The 21482-nt window shown below is 35.5% G+C and overlaps 2 protein-coding genes across 51 annotated transcripts in view; both read left to right on the top strand.

Moving 5' to 3' along the window:
- The window catches only part of marchf8 (membrane-associated ring finger (C3HC4) 8), a 259188-nt gene extending 245962 nt beyond the window's left edge, over positions 1–13226 (top strand). For 9 of the 50 annotated variants that reach the window (XR_015505334.1, XR_015505336.1, XR_015505335.1 and 6 more), the window contains 2 exons: positions 7687–7734; positions 9160–13221. Coding sequence is in view for 26 of the 50 variants with exons in the window: in XM_087278326.1 (XP_087134452.1) it covers positions 7687–7734; positions 9160–9464 (353 nt within the window). In the remaining 24 variants the exon portion in view is untranslated. 50 annotated transcript variants of the gene reach the window in all.
- The window catches only part of vdac2 (voltage-dependent anion channel 2), a 732443-nt gene that overhangs the window by 680939 nt on the left and 30022 nt on the right, over positions 1–21482 (top strand). The window lies entirely within an intron of this gene.

Raw genomic sequence — 21482 nt, 5'->3', positions numbered from 1 at the left:
TTTGACTGCAGTTTTGAGATATAATGAACACTATAGGGGCAGTATGACGCCAACATTTTTTGTTTCTTTTCAGACTAATAATACAGGGACATGTTATTGATGTATAAAGGATTACTGTGGTGCAGCTCTAGATGCAACACCAAATAATTAACCCCAAATACTTAACACTGTCTATGATTTGAAATCGAATAGGTTTTAATAGCTAATACCTAGGTTTTAATTTCAATATTAATCGAAATCGACAATTATAGCCTGTAATCAATCTACTTTTTTCCAAGTCGATTATTTTCAATTACCTTGCCTAATGCATGTGAAGTCACGTGACCCTGTTCTGTTAACTAAACGTCGCAACAATGTACATTGCGAGCTCTGTGATTGGTCTGTTTGGTAGCGGTGACAAGTGTGGGCAAGGCGAAGAGTCGCAGAAGAGCCCGGTGGAGTGAGTGTTTACAAGTGTCGAGTCCCGTGGAGGAGCTCCATATGGAAACTTTTTTTTTTGTGTTTACCTTTTGATTAAAGTTGTTGCACGTCCGCCAGTTCTTGAGCCTAAAGCTGTGGTCACACTGCACTTTTCTCACCATAGACTTCCATTCATATGTATGCGAATGTGTCAGACCGGAAACGCAAGCTCGTACGTCAAGTTTCGCAGTTCGCTGCATTGAAAAGTTCAAGCTTGGTGAACTCTGACCAGCAAAATAGCATCACTTCATTGCATGAGACCAATCAAAGATCAAAACATGACCTCTCTGGACAGGAATTTAAAACATGGACCAATCGCTCGCTTTTTTATTGTCTAATCATCTTGTTTAATCCCACCCCTTTTCGCAGCACTGTATGACAAAATTTCGCACACACAAACTCTAGTGAGACTGCGGCATTCCTTTGTACTACATTGACGATGATTGGAAGCTGCACCAGAGCACCTTGAGATGACATTTTCCATTATATTAATAAAATCTTTGTTTACAAAAGATGCAAGAAATGCACTGTTTAAAATATATTATACAGAATATACAAGAGTTATTTTTAAGCAATGTACCCTTTCAGAAATTCACACATGTAACATCTGCACATATTTACTGTACAAAACCTGTCTGTAAACTATGAGAGCAAAAAATAAACAAAAAAATAATCGTTCATTAATCGTAATAAGTTAAAATGTTAAATTAATCGAGATTTTGATTTTAGGCCAAATCACACAGCCGGACTGCTTCACTGACAGCAGGAAAGACCAGAAAGAAACACAAATTCAGAGTCGACTAAATAATGCTGCATAAAATATTAATTACATCAAATTAACAGCTGCACTGGATAAAACATTTAGCACAGCCTTGTATGCATTATTTGAACAAGAATAAAATGTTCATCCTAATACATTAAATAAATGTTATAGAAAGCAAAAACTTTACTTTCTCAAGCATCAACATATTGTTACAACACCAAATTAAATATATATTTTTTTATTGTATTTCTTGAAAAGTAATGCTTGAATTAATGATCTGCCAGATAGAACCTTATAATTCCAAGCGGAAAATGACTTTTTAGAATGAGAAGGTTCTATCTGCATTGCCCTGTTTCATTTACCCCAATTTGCAAATTTAGGAGAATTTCGATCATTTACATTTAGAGTGCATTTAGGGTCTCTGTCATTGTTAATGTATGAAAGAGAACTGCTACACACATGTTGTTTGCTGTATGGAATGCAGAAAAAATCTATAGCTCAATATCAATAGCTCGAAATCATTTAGAACGCAGATAGAACCTTATAATTCCAAGGCGGCAATATTTTTGTAATGAGCCTGGGTTGCCATATGATGGTAGTTTATGATAGTTAAATAAAATAAACACCTTTCAAATATGACTCGTGCCATATATTAGAAGTATTCTGGAGGTATACAATAGTGTTTGGTAAAAAAAACAAACCTAAATTTAAAGTATATTTAATGAAAATCCTAGCTGTGAGTATTGGGTTTTTACACAACTGTGCATTAATAAAACAACAACAAAATTTCAAATCCTCACACAAAGAGGTTTTTTTTAGACTGTCCAAAACAAGAGCTAAAAAAAAAACAGGACTAGAACAATAATAAATGATGACTAGTACCCCCAATGCAAGACTTGATTTGCCCACTGATCATCTCTCAAACTCAACCCAATCGATACCATTAGCAAGCTGTGGAGCTCAGGGAGCGGATGCATTCGGAGAAAATACGCCAATGGATTTTATTTCCATAACGGATCGAGCAGGGTGTGCGCGCTTGAATTAAACACACCATCCCCTTTTAGCGCTCTCTGGATGAGTTTTAGTGCTGACCTCGACCCGCTTGCGGACGGGCGTCTGACAGCAGGCACTTTACTGATTTGCTCCCAACATTAAGAGCCCATTCACACGCGCCTCATTGTAGAAGAAGTGTAGCTTTGAGGGAGATCTTTGATCACTGTTTCCATGGCCACACCATTGACTTCTCTTCATCCTGCATGGTAAAGCTTGAGCAGAGTCCAGCGCAGTGCATGCACACACACACACCCACCCACACACGCACAACTGAATGTCCATTCCTCATTCATTCATAAGTCTAATTGATCCAACCAACCACTTTAAAACATGATTCCCACTCTCCTGGCCCCCCCTGACCCTTCACCCCTATCAGTGGCTTCATCTTTTGCCAATATAGAAATAGTAACAAACTCTTTTTAACCATGCAGCGGGGAGAATACCAGGTAAACGCTTTTATAATTACCATTTTTTTCCTCTTAACTCTTCCCTCTATCTTTTTTTTGAAGGTCTGAATGCTAGTTGCAGCTTGAATAAAGGCAATAATTCTTCACAGCCAGAATGCGTTGTGAAAGCGGTGTGCCCCATACTGTCAGTTGTGAATATGCCGGACAAAGGCAATTTCAGGCTTGATGGCCACTTATCACAGCCTGAGCACTTTTTTTTCCTCCTGTCTAAATCTATTTTCTGTATATATTCAGGCACAAAAGATTAAAGTGAAATCGGTTGTACATGACTGCGGAGGTAATGTGTGGAACAAAGAGGCTGCGCTGCATTTTAATGGGCTGTGGCGTGTTTTCATCGAATTGGAAACTGACATAAATCTGTATCGAACTATACTGCTGATGTCTCTCAAGCAGACGTGTGGTTGTCGGTGTAATGAATGAGATGGACCAATCAAACTGGCCTTTTGTATATGATAAGGTAGACTGTAATAAGCAAGATATTGGTTTTCAAAAGGCTACCTGTATGCAGTGGATGAAGTACACAAATGAAGTAAAAGTTCTGATATTATAATACAATATTACTCAGGGAAAGGTTATATGTGCTGCAAATTATCTGAATTTGAAGGTTTTACTAAAGTTGAAGCACAAATGTACTTGATTTTATTTATTTTTTGTACTTAAGTATTAGTTGTGAAAAGTATTCATGGATTAATGTTTATTTATTTGGCATGATGATGTTTTATTTTTTCTTAATTATAATTATTGGGTATTTATGAGTGCAAACAACTTTTAAGTTAGTTTACCTTAAAGGCTGATTCATACTCCTGCGTCAAGCGTATGTGTATGCTCCGGGGCAGCCTTTGTGTGGTTGCATAGCCCTCACCTCTAAAAAAAATGTAACTACACGTCGCAACGACGCGTATCGCAAGCTCTGTGATTGGTCAGCTTGGTATCGCTGACGAGTGTAGGCGGGGGTGAGGTCCACGCAAACCTGTTGGAGCCTGTGAAGGAGCTCCAGATGGAAACGTTTGTTTTGTGTTTACCTTATTTACATTATTAAAGTTGTTGAACATCTGCCGGTTCCTTACTCAGAAAGAGCGAGTTTTAACTACATTAAAGTACTGTTCAGAAAAAAAAAGACCAACGAAGAAACAACACAGAGGAACATAAAAATCTATTGGAATCTAGCGTTTCGGAAGCAGCGTTGCCAGATGTATAATAATTATAATATTTGCACGATAATTTCGACCTCTGTATATTATATGATCAATAATAAAAAAATCCTATAGTATAATGTGCAATAAATTTCAGAAATAAATTTCAGAATTTTATAGCATATACATTTAATTTCATTGTAATCTTAGAGCTTATATGCTTATTGATATAGCTGCATCTTTTGTCGACTATCTGTGAGGAAAACGTGCAGTTGCAGTATGTTTGTTTTTCTATTTCATCTTGCGTTACATCTACTCAGCCAATGAAGTTGGAGACAGGCTCTCTCTCACAAGTTAACATTCCTGCTTACATGAGCCCATTTAGATACTCTGAATGGGCTCATGCACACCTCAGAGTGTGTTAAAAATTCTGGAGAGTGCACTGCTTTCAAACCAAACGGCACTATATTGCGGTCCATGATGGCATCTAATTTTTACCGCAAAATGAATCCCTTAACATTTGGCAACACGCATGTATAGAATAACAGCGACACTGAGGTAGAGTTTAAACTTCCCCACTAAGGTACGCCTAATTGTCGTTTTAATTTTTTTACGTATTGTGGTAATTTGCACGTTATGTCAAAACGCTATTTGTCTAGATACTATCTTAATACTGTCCGTTTGACTCGTGTACCATAATTTTCCTCCAAATACAATAATTTTGAGGTTCTGGTATGATACTTTGAAATTTCGAATCTGGCAACACTGTGTGGAAGTGTTATTGCAGAGCAACACAAACAGCAATAAATGCTGGGCAACGCGCAAGACTTGCGCCGTTGGTCAGGTCATGCAGATCCTTTGATGCAGAATTATAAACCAGGCTTAGTATCTAAAAATGGCTGAAAACAAAATGTATATAAATGTAAATGTGTGCTGACAACCATGTTTAATGTCTAAACATCGCAAAGCAGAACATGGCCAAAATTAGTTTGAAATCATAGTATCTGAAACTTTGATGGTTGCATTCCTTTAATGTATAGTTGTACATACACTGGGCTTATGAAACAGCTTGTTCCATAACAGCAGATCTACTTCACAATCAACTGACAATAATGACCTAAATATGACATATATTTAAATAATAATAATAATAATAATAATACGACCTAAAATTTACAATTAGAAATTGCTGTAAACGGTTGTGGACAATAAAGCTCATAGGATCCTGCTGATTTTGTGTCAGACTTATGGTAATCAGAGACTCTCTTGAGTATCTTTTGAATCAGTGAATTGTGAATTGAAGTCTCTCTCTGACCAATTCTTTTTAATTAATGAACTCATTGAATTTGAATTGGTAAACAATTAAAGTCACACTTTTTGGATAAAAAAATGCTTATTTTACAAGTTCCCTAGAGTTAAACAGTTTTAAAAGAATTTTTTATTTTTTAAATCTTTTCAGCCTATCTTCAGGTCCAGCGGCAGCACTTTTAGCTTAGCTTAGCATAAATAATTGAATAGGGTATATGCCAAGCTAGTGTTCTTCCCATACTGATAAACTTCTGGTGACCTGTTATTTTGAACTTTTTTCCATTTTATACGGTTCCTTTTACAGCATCGATGTTGTAATGTCATTAAAATACATTCAGTTAAATAAACTTTGGCATTCATTTAGTTGCTCAAGCGTAAAACGAGACAAAGAGCCGTTTACTCACACATGCCCGTCAGAATTGGCAGGCTAGCGCAGAAGCTCCATTGAATATACTGGGGTAAAATAAATGCTCATATTATAAAGACATGGCGGATGAAAATGTAATTTAATGCAGTGCTTCTTGTACAACCCGAGACCCACTTTATATCGGATATCACTCAGCCAGTGGAGATCGCTGATTTTTAAAGAAAACAGGCCTTAAACACGCCGGTTTTTGCATTGAATACAGTTCGCCGGAAGCTCTTAACCCAGGTTACTGGCAAATTAAAAGTCCTATTAGCATGCTTCGCCATCTAGCCTATTGGATAAGACTATTAGCATCTAGCTACAATAATTCAAAAAGTTTTGATAGTTTTTTTATTTAAAGCTTGACTCCTCTGTAGTTAGATTATTTAAGACTGATGTAAAATGAAAAGTTCTTTTTCTGTAAATGTTATTTCTAGGTTGATGTGACTAGGAGCTATACTCAATTTGGCGTAATTATCTTTGGCTAATAATTTAGAAAATTTCCTTGCTCTGTTAAACATTATTTGCGAAATATAAAAAAAAAAATGCAAACAGAGTTTAATATTTCTGATTTCAACTGTATATATTTACTATATTATGCAGCGGTATTACCTAGTTACCTAGCTGTGGACTATTTTCAGGTGTTGCATAATACTATTGCCAACTACGGCCATGGTTCGACAGTTAAGTTCCTTGATTTTTATATTGGATTGAGAATATATTTCCTAGCCAAAGTAGCAGCTTGTAATTATTTAATTGGTTTAACTAGATGAAATGTATTTAATGTTAATTAAAAAGAAAGCACATGTCATTATCAAAGATTGTCCCCATCCCTTAAATCAGGGGTGTCAAACTCAATTCCTGGAGGGCCGAAGCCCTGCACAGTTTAGTTCCAACCCTGCTCCAACACACTTACCTGTAGATTTCAAACAAGCCTGAAGGACTCAATTAGTTTGATCAGGTGTTTAATTAGGGTTGGAACTAAACTGTGCAGAGCTGCGGCGCTTTTGGAACTGAGTTTGACACCTGTGCCTTAAATATTACAATTCAGCTTCTGCCGTCAAAAAGAAGTTTTAGGCAACCTCAAGTAAAGAAAAACATGTATTAAAGTGTTCTTTGTGTCAATTGCCATTAGATTTACTGGGTTTTGAGTATGAATGGGGTTTAATTGAGTTTTTAATTTAATTTATATGATGATATTGAATGTATTTGTGTTGCCTGTTTTCTGTGATATGTGAACGCTGATGGGGTTGTGTGGTGAAGCCAAAAAATAAATTTCCATATATGGACAATAAAGAAAGTAAAGGACCAAGTTTTAGGACACAGTGTAACTATATAATAGTCAAGCTTTAAATATGAAAATAATTGAAACTTTTAATTGAAATATTTGAGCTAGATGCTAATGGTCTAATCAGAGTTATGATTTATGCTAAGCTAAGCTGATCTCCTATCAGACCTAGAGATCTACTGAATGGAATGAAAAAACTTAACTGTTTAACTCCAGGGAACTTGTAAAGCCTGTTTTCAAAAAAAAGTAGAGTATTTTTTTAACCTGTAACCTTTGATTTCCATAGTTTTTTCTAGTATGGAAGTCAGTGGTTACAGGATTCTAAGATTTTTCTAAACACCTAGATGCTAATGGTCAAATCCGATTCAATGATTTACGGTAAAACTTAACTGTTTAACTCTAGGGGACTTGTAAAATGAGTTTATTTCCAAAAAAAAAAAAGTGGAGTGTTTCTTTAACTAGAAGATAATGTACATGACAATTGTAGCTTTTTCTTAATCATGATTGAATTTCACCATATTTTTCTCAGCCCCAAGTGGAAAACACCCGGTGAACTGTTATCTATACACCTGTTCTGATCTGATCATTTCAGTTAGTGAATCTTTAACTAATGACTCACTCTAGCCAGGTTATTTTATTCAGTAAGTTGCTGACTCATGAACAAGTCAGATCAGACTAAATTGCGAATGAATCTTTTTTTGATTTGCAAGCCAGTTGAACAGGTTAAAGCAGAAGAAGTGTGAATAGCCTGTCCTGTCTGTGCGGCACTAACCTTATTCTCTGCCCTCTGCCTCTCGTAATCATGTCAGGTGGACTAAAGCTGCATCCCGGCTTGGCTTACGGAGGCTCTGAAAGCAGTACAGTATTCAATGTCTAAGGCCTTGTGCTTGAACAGACCGTAGCATTTAGAGACTCGCTGTAGAACATGGCAATTCACTCACACTTGATCTTTCCTGACATTTCGAAACGCTCTATTCCACATAGGAAAGCAACTGTAAACAACTCAAAGGTTGGCTGAGTTTATTTCCAACGAAGATGGATGGAGACGCCTAGAACGTCTTAGCCGCTGGCCTGACTTTTCAGCCATTTCTAATGATTTTGGTCGAATGGTCAAGGGTGAAGATGCTGTATTTGCATTTGGAAGCATAGCCCTATGTCCATCGCTGGCTCTGTAGAGGCTTGAGTGGGATTTCAGGACTCCAGATGCCTGTTTTTTTGCACCCCAGCTCCCCTTTGTTGTGCTTGATGTATATTTTAGACCTTGTGCTGTTTTCCTGAATCACTTTGTATGCACATAGACTTACTGTAATGTATTATTGCTGTGTAGGGCAATGTAAGCATCACTCTTTAATGCTTAAGGATCACTGCATATGGGTCAATGACAGAAATGTTTGTTAAATTAAAATGTAAGGGTTTGAAATTAACTGTTTAACTAACTGTTTAATTAACTAACTGTTTAACTCCACTTTTGTTGGAAATAGGCTTCACAAGTACTCTGGAGTTAAACAGTTAGTTTTAACATTTTTGTAATCCCTTCAGTAGATAGCTTAGCTTAGCATAAATCATTCAAAAGGATTAAACCATTAGCATCTAGATATTTGGAAAAATGTTAGAAACCTGTAACCACTGACTTGCATAGTAGAAAAGCTATGGAAATTATTGGTTATAGGTTAAAGAAATACTCCACTTTTATTATTATTTTACAAGTACTCTGGAGTATTTCTTTAACCTGTAACCATTGATTTCCATAGCTTTTCTACAATGCAAGTCAGTGGTTACAGGTTTCTTACATTTTTCAAAATATCTTCGTTTAATTTTACTTTTAATTATAATATTTTTTTTTTTAATAATTGTATATAAAACATATAGAAAATAATGTTTTTCATGGTGTTTAAAAATTTGAAAACTGTTACATTTTAGTCAGGTGTATATTCAAATTTGATTATTTTCATAAACCTTGACTAATTAAACAGTAATCTAATTCTATATTTAATAATAATAATATTTGTATTAGTTCATTATTAAGTTATTATAATCATTATTTTAACTTGTTTTTCTCCATTATTTCATAATATATTAGTTTTTAGTTTTGACTCAAAATCTTTTAGTCATTAGACTGAAATACTTCTTTAAATATTTTGAAAGATTCCATTTAAAGTAATTGTCATTGACCCTTATGTTTAAATGTTAACAAATATCAGTCCATTGTTGCAGTGATTAATGAAATGTGTGTGTGACATACTCACAGTGGTGTATTCTCTCCCTTTGGTTTTATCACACAGGGATATTGGAATGGCCTTTTTGGACCAAGCTGGTGGTGGTGGCCATCGGCTTCACAGGCGGACTGGTGTTCATGTACGTGCAATGCAAGGTCTACATCCAGTTGTGGAGGAGACTCAAGGCCTACAACAGAGTAATATACGTGCAGAATCGCCCAGAGACCTGTAAAATCAAAGTTTTTGATAAGCCCTCTCTTCTGGAGCCCAACCTGGAGAACAAAGAGGCTCTTGTACCTGCGCAGTCGGACACAAACTCTTCCCAATACACAGAGACAGAGGATTACAGTATGGAGATCCTTCACGTGTGACGGCTCGGGCCCCTCCCCCCTCAAAATGTACTCTACTGCCGGGGATCTGAATGTCACACTGCACCGGCCACCGTCTGAAACTCCTTTCGTTGTTTCGATGTTCTTTTTTTCTCTTCGTTCGTTTGTCCGACCCGTTCCTGTAAGTTGTTGGCTAACCATAACGAATCGGTGTGCGCTAGATTTCGGATCATTCCAACTACTGCCATTGTACTGCTGTCGTACATGAGTTGAAATCCGCCGTTCGAGCCGTGTTTGTGCGCTGGTTCTGATGGAGTCGATGCATATAAGCACTTTTTGATTTCCCTGTTCTACGGAGGAGCCCTGTTTTAATAACGTATTCATTTCCTTTCTACGTGGAGAAGATACACTTGAAGCTTTGCGAGCGTTTTATAGGAGCATTTGTATCTCCCTGAAAATCCTCGGATGGAACAAAACAGAAAAAGGAATCTGAAGGAGCGAAGAGGGAACGTTTATGTACTGTTATGTATCATTCTACTTGTTTAGGAGACAAAAGATGTTTTTTTGAATTTTAGTCGTTGTGAAATTTGACCCGAGCTAGGCTTTTGTTTTTATATCAGGTGACTGCGAAATAATCCGGATTATCTAATTACCATATTTATCCTGTCGAGGGCTAGATTTACTAAAGTGTGGGAAAAAATGCAAAAATGATACCATACGGTGAGTTCTCACTGGCTATGCTGCTGATTTCTGCATTTGCTGAAGAATTTGAATGCTTAGTGAGAGACTTTAGTAAATCGGGCCTTGTAAAAGGGATTGTTCACACCAAGAAATATACTCACTCTCAGGCCAAACAAAATGTAAGTCACTTTATTCTTTCAAACAGTTGAGAAGATTTGTTTTGGGCTGAAAATGCGGTAGCAGCTACTGTCACTTTAAGAAATGTACAGACAACACTTTATTAAACAATATATGAAGAGTTCAGATGCAAAAACCTCTGAAATTTCAGAGTGCCATCTGAAATTTCTACCAAAAATAAACATTATTCTTAGCCTCCATTGTTTATGTTGAGCTATTTCACTTTAAAGACCAGGAAAAAACTTATTCTTTGTCACAAAAGTGATATTAAAGAACACAGGAGCTGGATAAAAATACTTGTTTTAGAGGAACATTTTGAAGAGGGTTTTTAATCTAAACTCTTTATATTTTTTTACTCATTAAGTTGTTAAGTTTCATAAGACCTTAAAGTAGGGATGTCACGATACTGGAATGTTAAAAATGTCCATTTCCCGATAACATTTGAGCGGTGTGTAGCACATTCTTAAACATAGCTGATTTGTCATGGTGTTCACGTGCTCAACAGAAACGACTGTGATTTGCCGTGAAGATCATCGGTTCACCAAACTCACAGCTGTTTACTGAGAATAACCACAGATACAGGGACACCGGAGCGTTTCAAAGTCACGTTGATCAGCTAGTTTGTCTATAAGCTGACATACGAGTGATTGGCTGATGAATCGTGGCTTTTAAATGCTCCAGTGTCCCTGTTTCTTTGGTTACACGCACTAAACAGAGTGAGTTCGGTGAACTGAGGACTTTCACAGCCAATCACAGTTATTTCTGTTGATGGACGTTTTTAAAATTTCAGTATCAGTTGGTTTCGAATTCCAGTATCCTGCAACCCTATCTTATAGGAATGGTTCACCCAAAAAATTAAAAATAAATAAATAATTCCACCAAAACCTATTTGACTTTCCCTTTTTTGTTAAACACAAAAGAAGATATTTTGAAAAATGCTGGTTGCTCGGATTCATTGAATTTCATAGTTTTTTTGTCCTACTATGGAAGTCGAGGAGCAACCAGCATTCTTCAAAATATATCCATTTATTTTTAACAGAAGAAAGAAAAACATAAAGGTTGATGTATAAATGATGTAATTTTCATTTTAGGGTGAACTTTTTAATAATGCCTTCATTTTGGTTGGCATGTTTTTTATGATTTATGAGCATTTTATGATTCATACAAGAGAGTTAAAGCAAAAAAAAACCTAAATAAATCTTTATAAATGTTCTACTGAAGGGGAAAAAAGTCACATCTGAGACCTGAGAGTGTGTAAATGTTCATTTCTAGGTGTACTTTCCCTTTAAAAGTCTGTGTGTTTGTGAATGTAAAGAATTCAAATTCCTCCCTGAGGGAAATGAACTGCAGTGTAGCATCATGCAACTGTTGCAATGAATCAGTCATGATTTCTGTGTGTGTGTGCGCAAGTGTATGTGTGAATGAGATTTACCTTCAGTTCAATTTTAGCTTAATGTTTTCTGTTTTATTTTGGCATTCCTACATTTACTTGTGCAGTTGATTTTAAACCATAACTTAAAAATAAAGGTTTTAGCAATGATGAAATGTTGACTTTGAGTTAGTTAACAAGATGACAACCAGGTTCTGCTCAAGTTTTTAAACCAATCCAATCTCCAATGGGTGTTTTGTATTTATTAAATATATTGTTTGACATCTCGATGGCTTTAAATGTTGGAAAACAGCCATTTTAGTTTTGGCCTTCGTTCTAACATATTCCTCTTTTCAGTGACCATGATTGACATTCCTGCTGTTGCGATGATCATTTAAGCAGACTGTGCTACTTACAAACGCTATTGTGAATGAATATTTCTTTGTTTAAAAGGTACAGGATGCTTCTGCCACCTAGAGCTACTGCACAGACAATGCACATTAATCTTTTTTAACCTTTTCTGACTGGCTTTGTGCCGTTTGACCATAAAAAAGATGCTCTACTATGTTTTTTAATGTATGCGCCACATTTAATGAGACACTGAGAACATCCGAATGAGCCATTTTATTGGAAAATACGTGGAATGAAACTATTTTATGGTTCGCCAGCCATCATATAAATCCTTACTAGATCAATTTAAATGCCCCTAGCCTAGTGAAATGACTGTTTTTGGCAGTTATTAAGATTTAGCGCATGTATATTTACCCCTTTTTTTTTTTTTTTTTTTTTGATAGTGTATTTGTAAAACAACAGGAGCTGGCTCCTTTAACAGATACTCGTTTTCCAGAATTTTCTTAATTTGAAGCATAGCACTGCATCATATTTGGATGGATGTGTTTTAAAGTGCAGTAATAGTCTTGTTTGTTTCATGGCTTGTCGTCAAACTGCAGTGCTTTACTACTGAATTGGCTTGAACATGGAGAACATGACTGTTTCTTGCATCTCCCTCTTATTTCTTGTAACTTTCCTCTTGTAGTAAATAGTTTCTCTAAGCATTTTTGAGGATTTAAAAAAAAAATAAACAACCAAATAAAGGAAATGTAGATTTTTTTTGTCACCAGCCTTGTGTTGTATATGAGATGTTCTTGTTATTTTTAATTGACTGTAATAACGGGTGATTAAAGATCTGAAAGCTGCCTGGTTATGTGGAAAGAGATAATTCCCATAGGAAAAAATTGCATTAAACTCTGAGTTTCATATTTATGTGTTGTCAAAGCCTTTTATAAACACTGTGTCAAATAGAAACCATCAGTGGAGTCGATCCAGCATTTCACTTTGTGGCTTTCTCAGTGGATAAATACTGGTTTTGTGAAACTGAAAAGGCTGTAATTTACATGTATAGTTTTATATTTCATGTATGTTTCTCTCTTTTATTTGTTTTCCCTCCCCCTCAGTATTACCACCTTTATTCTGGTTGATTTTTAGTTTCTTGGCTGAGATATGAGTGACTACATTTGTGCTGTGTTTTTAAGGAGAGACTGAGTGGAGCAATAAAAGAAATCTTCAAGTATAGCCGATGTCCAGCTACACTGTTTACTCCTCACTGACTCCAGACTTTCTCTTTTCTTGGACGTGAGAGCTCAAGTTCTGCAGGTTCAGATCCTTCCAGAGGGGTAAATGTTTTTAGTTTCATTTACTGATGCTAATTAAAGGCCCCTTGATATTTAAATGTTTTAATTTAGGTGTTAGTATGAAGATGTTAGTCTAGTATGTTACAAAACACTGACAAAACTCAAATTATATGAAGATGTAAACATCCAAAACTTCATCTAAATAGATCAACATTTTTTTTTGTCACCATATTTCAGTGTCTCATCAAATCTTCTGACCAATCAAATGCTGTCTACCATATAGCTTAAAGGCCCTGTGAAACCCAACTTTAGTTTTTAGGTGATAGTATGAAGATGTTAGTCTAGTGTGCTACAAAACACTGACAAAATGAAAAGCACAATGATGTAAACATCTAGAACTTCAACTAAATGGATAAAAAAGTTAACTTTATATTTCAGTGTCTAATTAAATCCTCTGACCAATCAAATGCTGTCTAGCATAATGTTAATGTAAAGGCCATGTGAAATTTAACTTTAGTTTTTTAGGTGTTAGTATGAAGATCGACGTTTAGTATGAAAAAACGAATTTTACTGATTGTTTAAACTACTTATTTAAAACAAGCTAAATCAACAGTTTTTGGGAACAGGTTAAATTATGTTCAATCCACTTAAATATCCAAAAAAATAAAAAATATTCAATTAATTGATTTGTGTTGGGACAACATGAAGGAATTGTGTGGAATGATTTCAGAAGTGAATTGTGTACACACTGTAAAAAAAATTATTGATTAACTTGAATTTAAGTGAATGGAATATAAAATAGTTATGTTGTCCCCAAAAACATATCAAGAATCGTTTCTGCTCATTTTAAATTAGTTTGAACAAGCAGCAAAATTATTTTTTGAGTGTATTTCTATACATGCTTGAGCTTAACCACTCACTGGCAGAGCTGTGATAAAAATGAAACCCTATTGGCTGTTTTTAAGGAGGAGGAGCTACACTATGTCCCGCCCTGTCTTCGTGTTTGCTGAAATTACACATTCAGCAGAAATTCACATTTCAAAGCACTTCATGGCACCTTAAAGTTTAGAATTTGCCTTTTTTTGTGTCTGCTTTAAATTACATTTAATATTGATCTAATATAAAATAAACATTTCAGTAACGTCTGCTTAAATGATTCAAATCACATTTTGTGAAAATAAAATGTTCAAATATATGAGTCAGTGTTGTTAAATTATATTTTAAATCAGTAAAACATCTAGCTGTCAAATGAACGAAATGTACAGTAGGGATCTGAAAGATTACGGCAAAGTATAAATATATAAAATTATATATTTTTTGTAAGTTACCAAATGATTCTTGATCAATTTTACAAGATTTCTGTAATAGAAACTGTTGGTAGACTGAAGGGTGTTTTACTGGGTGCTGCCTTTAAATCATAATGAAAATAAAACAGGACTAATTCAATCCTTCACTCATTCATTTTCTTTTTAGATTAGTCCCTTTATTAATCTGGGTCACCACATCAGAATGAACCGCCAACTCATCCAGCATATGTTTTACGCAGTGAAAACACACATGGACAATTTAGCCAACCCAATTCACCTATACCACGTTTTTGGAGTATCTGGAAAAAACCCACACAAACACAGGGAGAACATGCAAACTCCACACCGAAATGCCAACTGACCCGGTTGGGGCTCAAACCAGTGACTTTCTTGCTTTGAGATGATTGTGCTACCCACTGCGCCACCATGCTGGCCATAGAAAAATGGTAATGAATGCAAAAAAAATAAAATAAAATAAATGATAATAATAAATATATGAAAGCTGCATTGCACTTGATGGTTTAAAAGCTCTTTTCTCCTTAGCGTCTTTAATACGCTCAGTGATCGCAGGGTCACAAGGTTCTAGCTGCTTCTGTATAATCACATTAGCTCTGTGTCTTTAGCTACATCCTCGGTAAGGACACAGAAAGCAGTGAATTAAAGCCCCATCCACCCGTTTGGATTGCACAATTTTAACATTTAATAACAAGTACTGTAAAAAAAAATGTGGCAGGATTTCTGCAAAAAAAAAAAACCATACTTTAACTGCACATTGAATGGAAAGAAAAAACTTCTGGATATCGTGATGCAGGTGTCTGTGGTCCTTTAAGGTGATCAAAAATCCATGTTTATATGGAAGTCTAGACTCTTAATCAGAGTATTGTCTTAATCATACTAAAACCGGAGCATTGGTGTTCATGTCTAGACTCATTGAAAAGTGCCAGATGATGTTGCAAGTTTTCAGAGACAGTGCATTCCTCTGCCTTTAAGTTGATTCCATGAGCCCTCAAATGTGTCTTTAAGTTTGACGTGTTTCCCCCATTTACAAACGCAACTTTTGTAAAGTGTCTGCTTCACGTTGCTGTGTTAGAATCCTTGCTTGTAAAATACACTTTAGAATGCTTAGTTTAAGCAAATTTGATAAACGCAATCATGCGTGTTGATCTGAAGAGAATCGCTCTCGCTCACCAAATGAGTCCATTCCCTAAGCAACAAGAACAAACCCCTGAGATCGCCTGTCCGTATTCCGCAAGTTGTTTAGAACTAAACGTTTATAGATGGTGTAAAAATGCGTACCTATGGGCGCCTTTTATGCATTCCATGATGCAGAAAAATAAAGTGGCACTGAAATTAGGCACCGGAATTCATATGGTGATTCGGTCTGATACATACCAATTACAAAAGTACAAATGATATAATGGTACCGGGTTTCGGTACCAAACCCTATTAAACACATGAAAAAAGGGAAGTGGAAAAATGTGTGGAAAGTCCAGATAGCAGCTAAACTCTCAGTAATTTTTTCAGAAACCCTGCCCCTCATCAGAGTAAATGAATATTAGCTACTTTAGTCCCAACACGTACATAAAGATGAAACCAGGGTGGACATTTCAGGAAGACAATGACCTCAAACACAGCCAAGGAAATGCTCAAGTTGTTTCAGAAAAGAAAATAAAGCTGCTAGTATGGCTTATACAGTGACCTGAATCAACTGAAAATAACTAAAAGATCAAAGTTCATAGAAGAAGCCCAGAGAAATGACAAGACACTTGAAAACAATATTATCAAAACTATTATCATGCAATTTAAATTATTATATAAGATATTATAATAATTTGTTATTCTGTTAATCTGTTACTGGTTATTAAAATATTGTTTCAATTTATTGTTTGTTGGGAAAAAAACATTTTCATTAAACCGCAATTGGGACATATTTCAAAAATATGTCATTGAAGGGCTAATAATTGTATATATTAGTTGACATATACTGTATAAAGTTATATATGTAACTGTATACACTGGTTAATATCTAAACTAACAACCAGGCCAAATGGTGATCATGACTAATGACACAATTTCAGGACAAAGGCTGTAATAGGAATTTGATTGAAAATTATTAACATGTTGTCAGATATGAAAGCCAACAAAACAATTACTGCCTTATCAAGGTGTACAATTAAAAGTGTTATTACTTTTTTATCTGCAGATCAGTAAGGGACATGATGCTGTAAAACATTCCCCGATCATTGTGATCCACTGACTCCCCCTACACTCTAAAACATTGCATCATCACTGATCAGACCTCATCATGTAGCTTTACAGTGTTTGAGCTCATTTGAGTTTGAGAACACTCACTCCAAGCAAATATATGTGATCTACTGTGAGTTATCAAAGTTTGAAGAAGACATATAGCCCAAAACCTGTTTACTTGTAGCTTGTTGTTGTTAGATCTCCAGCTAACAAATTATGTTTGTATTCTGCTTCTTGAGACCTTTTCAACAAAATAATGTGCATACAATGATCTCTGTGATTTGTATGATGCCTTGAAGAACACATTTTCAGTTTAGCTATATATTTCCAGCTCATGTCTTCATTAGAATTTTTCTGTATGCTAAAAACTGCTAATGCTAAAAAACAATAAAAGTTACTCCCTTTAAACCTTTATCAGGTTAAAGAACCAAATATGGTAACTTCATTGACATTGATCACAAAATGCTTACCAAAAAGCCCTCAAATTTCAAAAGTCTTGTATTAACACTCAGTTGTATTAACAGGGTTTTTTTTTTTTTGGTGAGTATTTCAAGGAGTGTCCTAGAAAGGGTTAAACTAACCAAATTTCCATTCATCTTTTGACTTATAAAACAATCAGAATAAAGCATTCGAAAGCCTCAATTTGTATGATTTGAAAAAGAACACTGATCGAATTTTGAGAATACTTTCATATACTTCATAGTTAATGGTGTTAACCTGGTAGCTGGTGGTTAATTTCTTCATTATAAGAAAAATCCTATTAAACTAGCAGCCAAACCTTCCAGTTTTCATAGATTTTGTGAGAAAGTAAGTCGCTTTAAAGTGACAAACTCTCGGATGGCAGGTTGTCCAGAAAAAGGCCAAAGAGAAGTTGTTTGTTCCAAAAAGTGATTTCAAGAATATTGCATCTTTACGATGTCAATAACTCATTCATGTCAAGAAAAAAAAAAGAATGATCGTACATGAAAGACAAATGCAAGAGAAAGTGAACGCAAATGCTTGTCAGATGCTCCTTCTACAACATGCGGTTTCTTTCCTGTGTTCATCACCCAATCAGCCATGAATTCTCATGCAGAGCAACGAGTCCCGTCACAAAAGGCAAAAAAAAAAAAAAAAACAGAAATAATAAAAAAAACAGCCCAGAGCCCTGATCTACACCTGATTGAAAATCTCTGGAAAATCTCTTCTGACAAAGTTATAGCTAACAAACACTATAGTCAGTGAGGAGTGGAGGAGACTGACGAAGAGCAAATCAAGATAACAGCAGAGAGTAAAGAATTCTTGCGAAACTACAAAATTCTGGGTTGTTTGAACTTAATGTTAGACAAAAATATGGACAGTAGTATTTGTAAGAGGCTAGTGTAAATGATAGAGACTACATTTCATATTTATTTTTGACTGCTGTGACTTTCAAAAAAATTTAAAGCACGGCTACAGTCATGCAATAATTGCTCTAGTCCAAGTTTAACCACTGTGTTTTCCACAAAATAATTTGTCGTTGTTGTTGAAGTAAAGCAATTCATCAGTGTGGATGTGCCATGTGCAGTAAAAACTTGTAAAATGCATTCACAGAATGTATATGTTACCAGCATATTGAAACATCCGTTTATATTTTCCAAAACAATTAACCCCAGATTTAAGAGATCAGAAAAATATCAATCTGTGAATGTGTTTTATATTTTAAATGAGGGAGATAAACATGCGTTATGGTGTGACCAAAAGACTAAAAGCACTTTATTCATCAAGGGTCACCACAGCAGAATGAACCGCCAACTTATCCACCAAATGTTTTATGCAGCAGATGACCTTCAAGCTGCAACACAGTACTGGGAAGCACCAATACACACTCATTTACACAAACACTACAGCCAATTTAGCTTATTCAATTCACCTATAGCGCATGAACTGTGGGGAAACCGGAGCACCCAAAGGAAAACCACGCCAACGCAGGGAGAACATGCACACTTCACACAGAAATGCCAACTGACCCAGCCAGGACTCGAACCAGCAACCTTCTTGCTGTAAGGTGACAATGCTAACTACTGAGCCACAATGTCGCCCTTATCAAAATCATGAGTTTTATTTGACTTTGTTTTGGGATTTACAAGGAAAAGGCTTCATTATGGACGTGCCGTTTGTCCATTATGAAAGTGACTGATGTAAAGTTGGCACTTGTGTGTTTTTGAGTAATCTTTGAGCATTACTACAGTACTGTAAAATACACCCTACACAAACAACTCAGAAAGGGTTTCACTATTTTAACTTTTTTTATAGTCAGGTTGACAATTACTCACCTTATGACAAATATTTTGGAGAAAAAAAGCATGGTAAAGCCACAACCACAATTCCTTTTGAAAGATAAAAATATAATATATTACTTATAAAATGTTCTCTAATTTTGATTGGAGAAGCTCTTTCTCTCTATTTAATCAACAAAGCAAGTTAACCTTGTATTATAACTAGACTTTATAGCAATGTTATAACATATACTGATATACATAATGTCAATAATATATAATGTATTTTGATCACTTACAGTAAGTGAATCCTAAGGAACATATTGAAATGTTCGATGCATTTTAAATCTATGTCATAATGTCTAGCTCCGCCACAGCTACATGATGGATGCATCTGACCTGACGTGAAGAGGACGTATCAGCAGACTGAAGCTATCAAGGTCAAAGTGGTATTGTGTCCTTCCTGCTGTCCTTAGTGTCTTCACACAATAATCTGTAGTTCAGAATAAGTATGCAGGCATTTGGTATGCAGTTGTTTTTACCCAGACATTTAAGGGTGCTTTGACACTACTAAACAATCAGTCGGGGACCACCTAAATGAGGTGGTCTCGGCTTGATTGAACCAAACACTAGAGTGAATCGACTTTAGTGTGAAAGCAATGCGAATTCAACGAACTAACGAACCAGGCTATATCACAGTGTATTATGGATACGTAATAGGCAAGTGTATTATGGATACGTAATAGGCAAGAGAGAATTATGAGTAGGGCGGGATGTCATTCCTACCGGTAAATGTGCGTTTCATGTCAAATAAAAAAGTGAAAGCATGCTGAAATATTAACGAAAGCTGTTCATCCGTTGACTAAATGCAGTGGTGAAAAAGAGTACTGAAAAATCACTCAAGTAAAAGTACCATTGCTTGTCTAAAAATGTAGTGCGAGTAAAAGTATCTGTTGTAAATGATCCTCAAAGTATGAGTAAAAAATAGAGTTTTTAAAAGTACTCAAAAGTAGTGAGTATTACACTGTTAAAAGCAGTGTGTGTAAACGTAACATTCTGTAGTGCATCTAGTTATTGCCCAGCAGGAACACAATGTCCTAAGATGTTAATATTAGGTTAGATATAGGTTGTGACATCAGGTGACCTAAATTCAATGTCTGGCATGGTCTAAGGAGAGCGTCGTTTTGACATCCAATAACAACGTCAATAGTCGTTGATATTTGGCTGAATTCAGGTTGTTAGAAAATGATCAAAATCCAATGTGGAGCCAACATCTTAAACCAACGACATATTGACATCAAATACTGACATTTATTCATCGGGTTTGGCAACCAAAATCCAATGTCTGATAGACGTCATCGTGGTAACGTCCACACAACGTCAAGCTGCAACATCATTAGATATTGATATTTTGTAGGATTTAGGTTAGACACTGGACATTGACGTCAACCCAATTTTCCAAACAAAATGCAACGTCTCCATGACTTTACGGTACAATGTCAATCTGACATCATGTTGACGTCTTGTGCCTATGGGTGTTTAAGGCCATTTCGGTCATCATACAGTAAACATCCATCATATTCTCATCAGTGACATGCATCTAAACAGTCTCTGGGTCAATGCGTGTAAAAATTTTTGACAATTTTTGGGCATTTTTTTAATGCTTCCAAACAGTTTGCAGTAATTAAAAAAAGTAAAAGTACACATTTTTAAATTACTTAGTAAATTACAACTCCTGTGAAAACTACTCAGTTACAGTAGCTTGAGTATTTGTAATTAGTTACTTCACACCACTGACCACATGACTGAACTGCAGTCTTGGTTTATCTGCTATTTCTCTCTGTAAAGCCTATAATGCATAATTCTAGACATCGGTTTTGTATAAAAAAGTCTTACCTCTGATTTATTTGGTGATGATGTCTGTGGGTATCACCATTCAAAATTAAAGCACTTTTTTATTTTATTGCTCAATGCCATAAATTAAAATAAGGATGCATGATAGCTGAGTGGGATTCTGCAAAATAAACACTCGCACGCGACTTGTTTTAGCTATTTTGGTCTGTTTAGAAACTTTGCCGTCGGAAAGCGAACCACACCAAGCACAAAAAGCAACATTGTAACAATTTTAATCCCTGTTTAGAAACAAAACAATCGATTAACTGGTGTGAAAGCCCCCTAAAAATACCTTATTTTGGAGCAGTAATCACAATAACGAGATATTTTCATGCAAGGATATCATACCGTCATAATCTTTTACTGGCCCATGCCTGTTATGGACTATGAAAAAAATGTGTTGGTTTATATTAATAGTCGTTACAACAATACAAAGTGTGAAACACTTTTGCGAAGCTTGAGAAAAATGTACATTTTGTAAAACATTTTTACCCATCATAAGACAATTATATATTAAA

This window comes from Danio rerio, chromosome 13 (assembly GCF_052040795.2).
Source record: "Danio rerio strain M-AB ecotype USA chromosome 13, GRCz13ab, whole genome shotgun sequence".
Taxonomy (NCBI): domain Eukaryota; kingdom Metazoa; phylum Chordata; class Actinopteri; order Cypriniformes; family Danionidae; genus Danio; species Danio rerio.
This window is presented reverse-complemented; position numbering and strand designations above follow the sequence as displayed.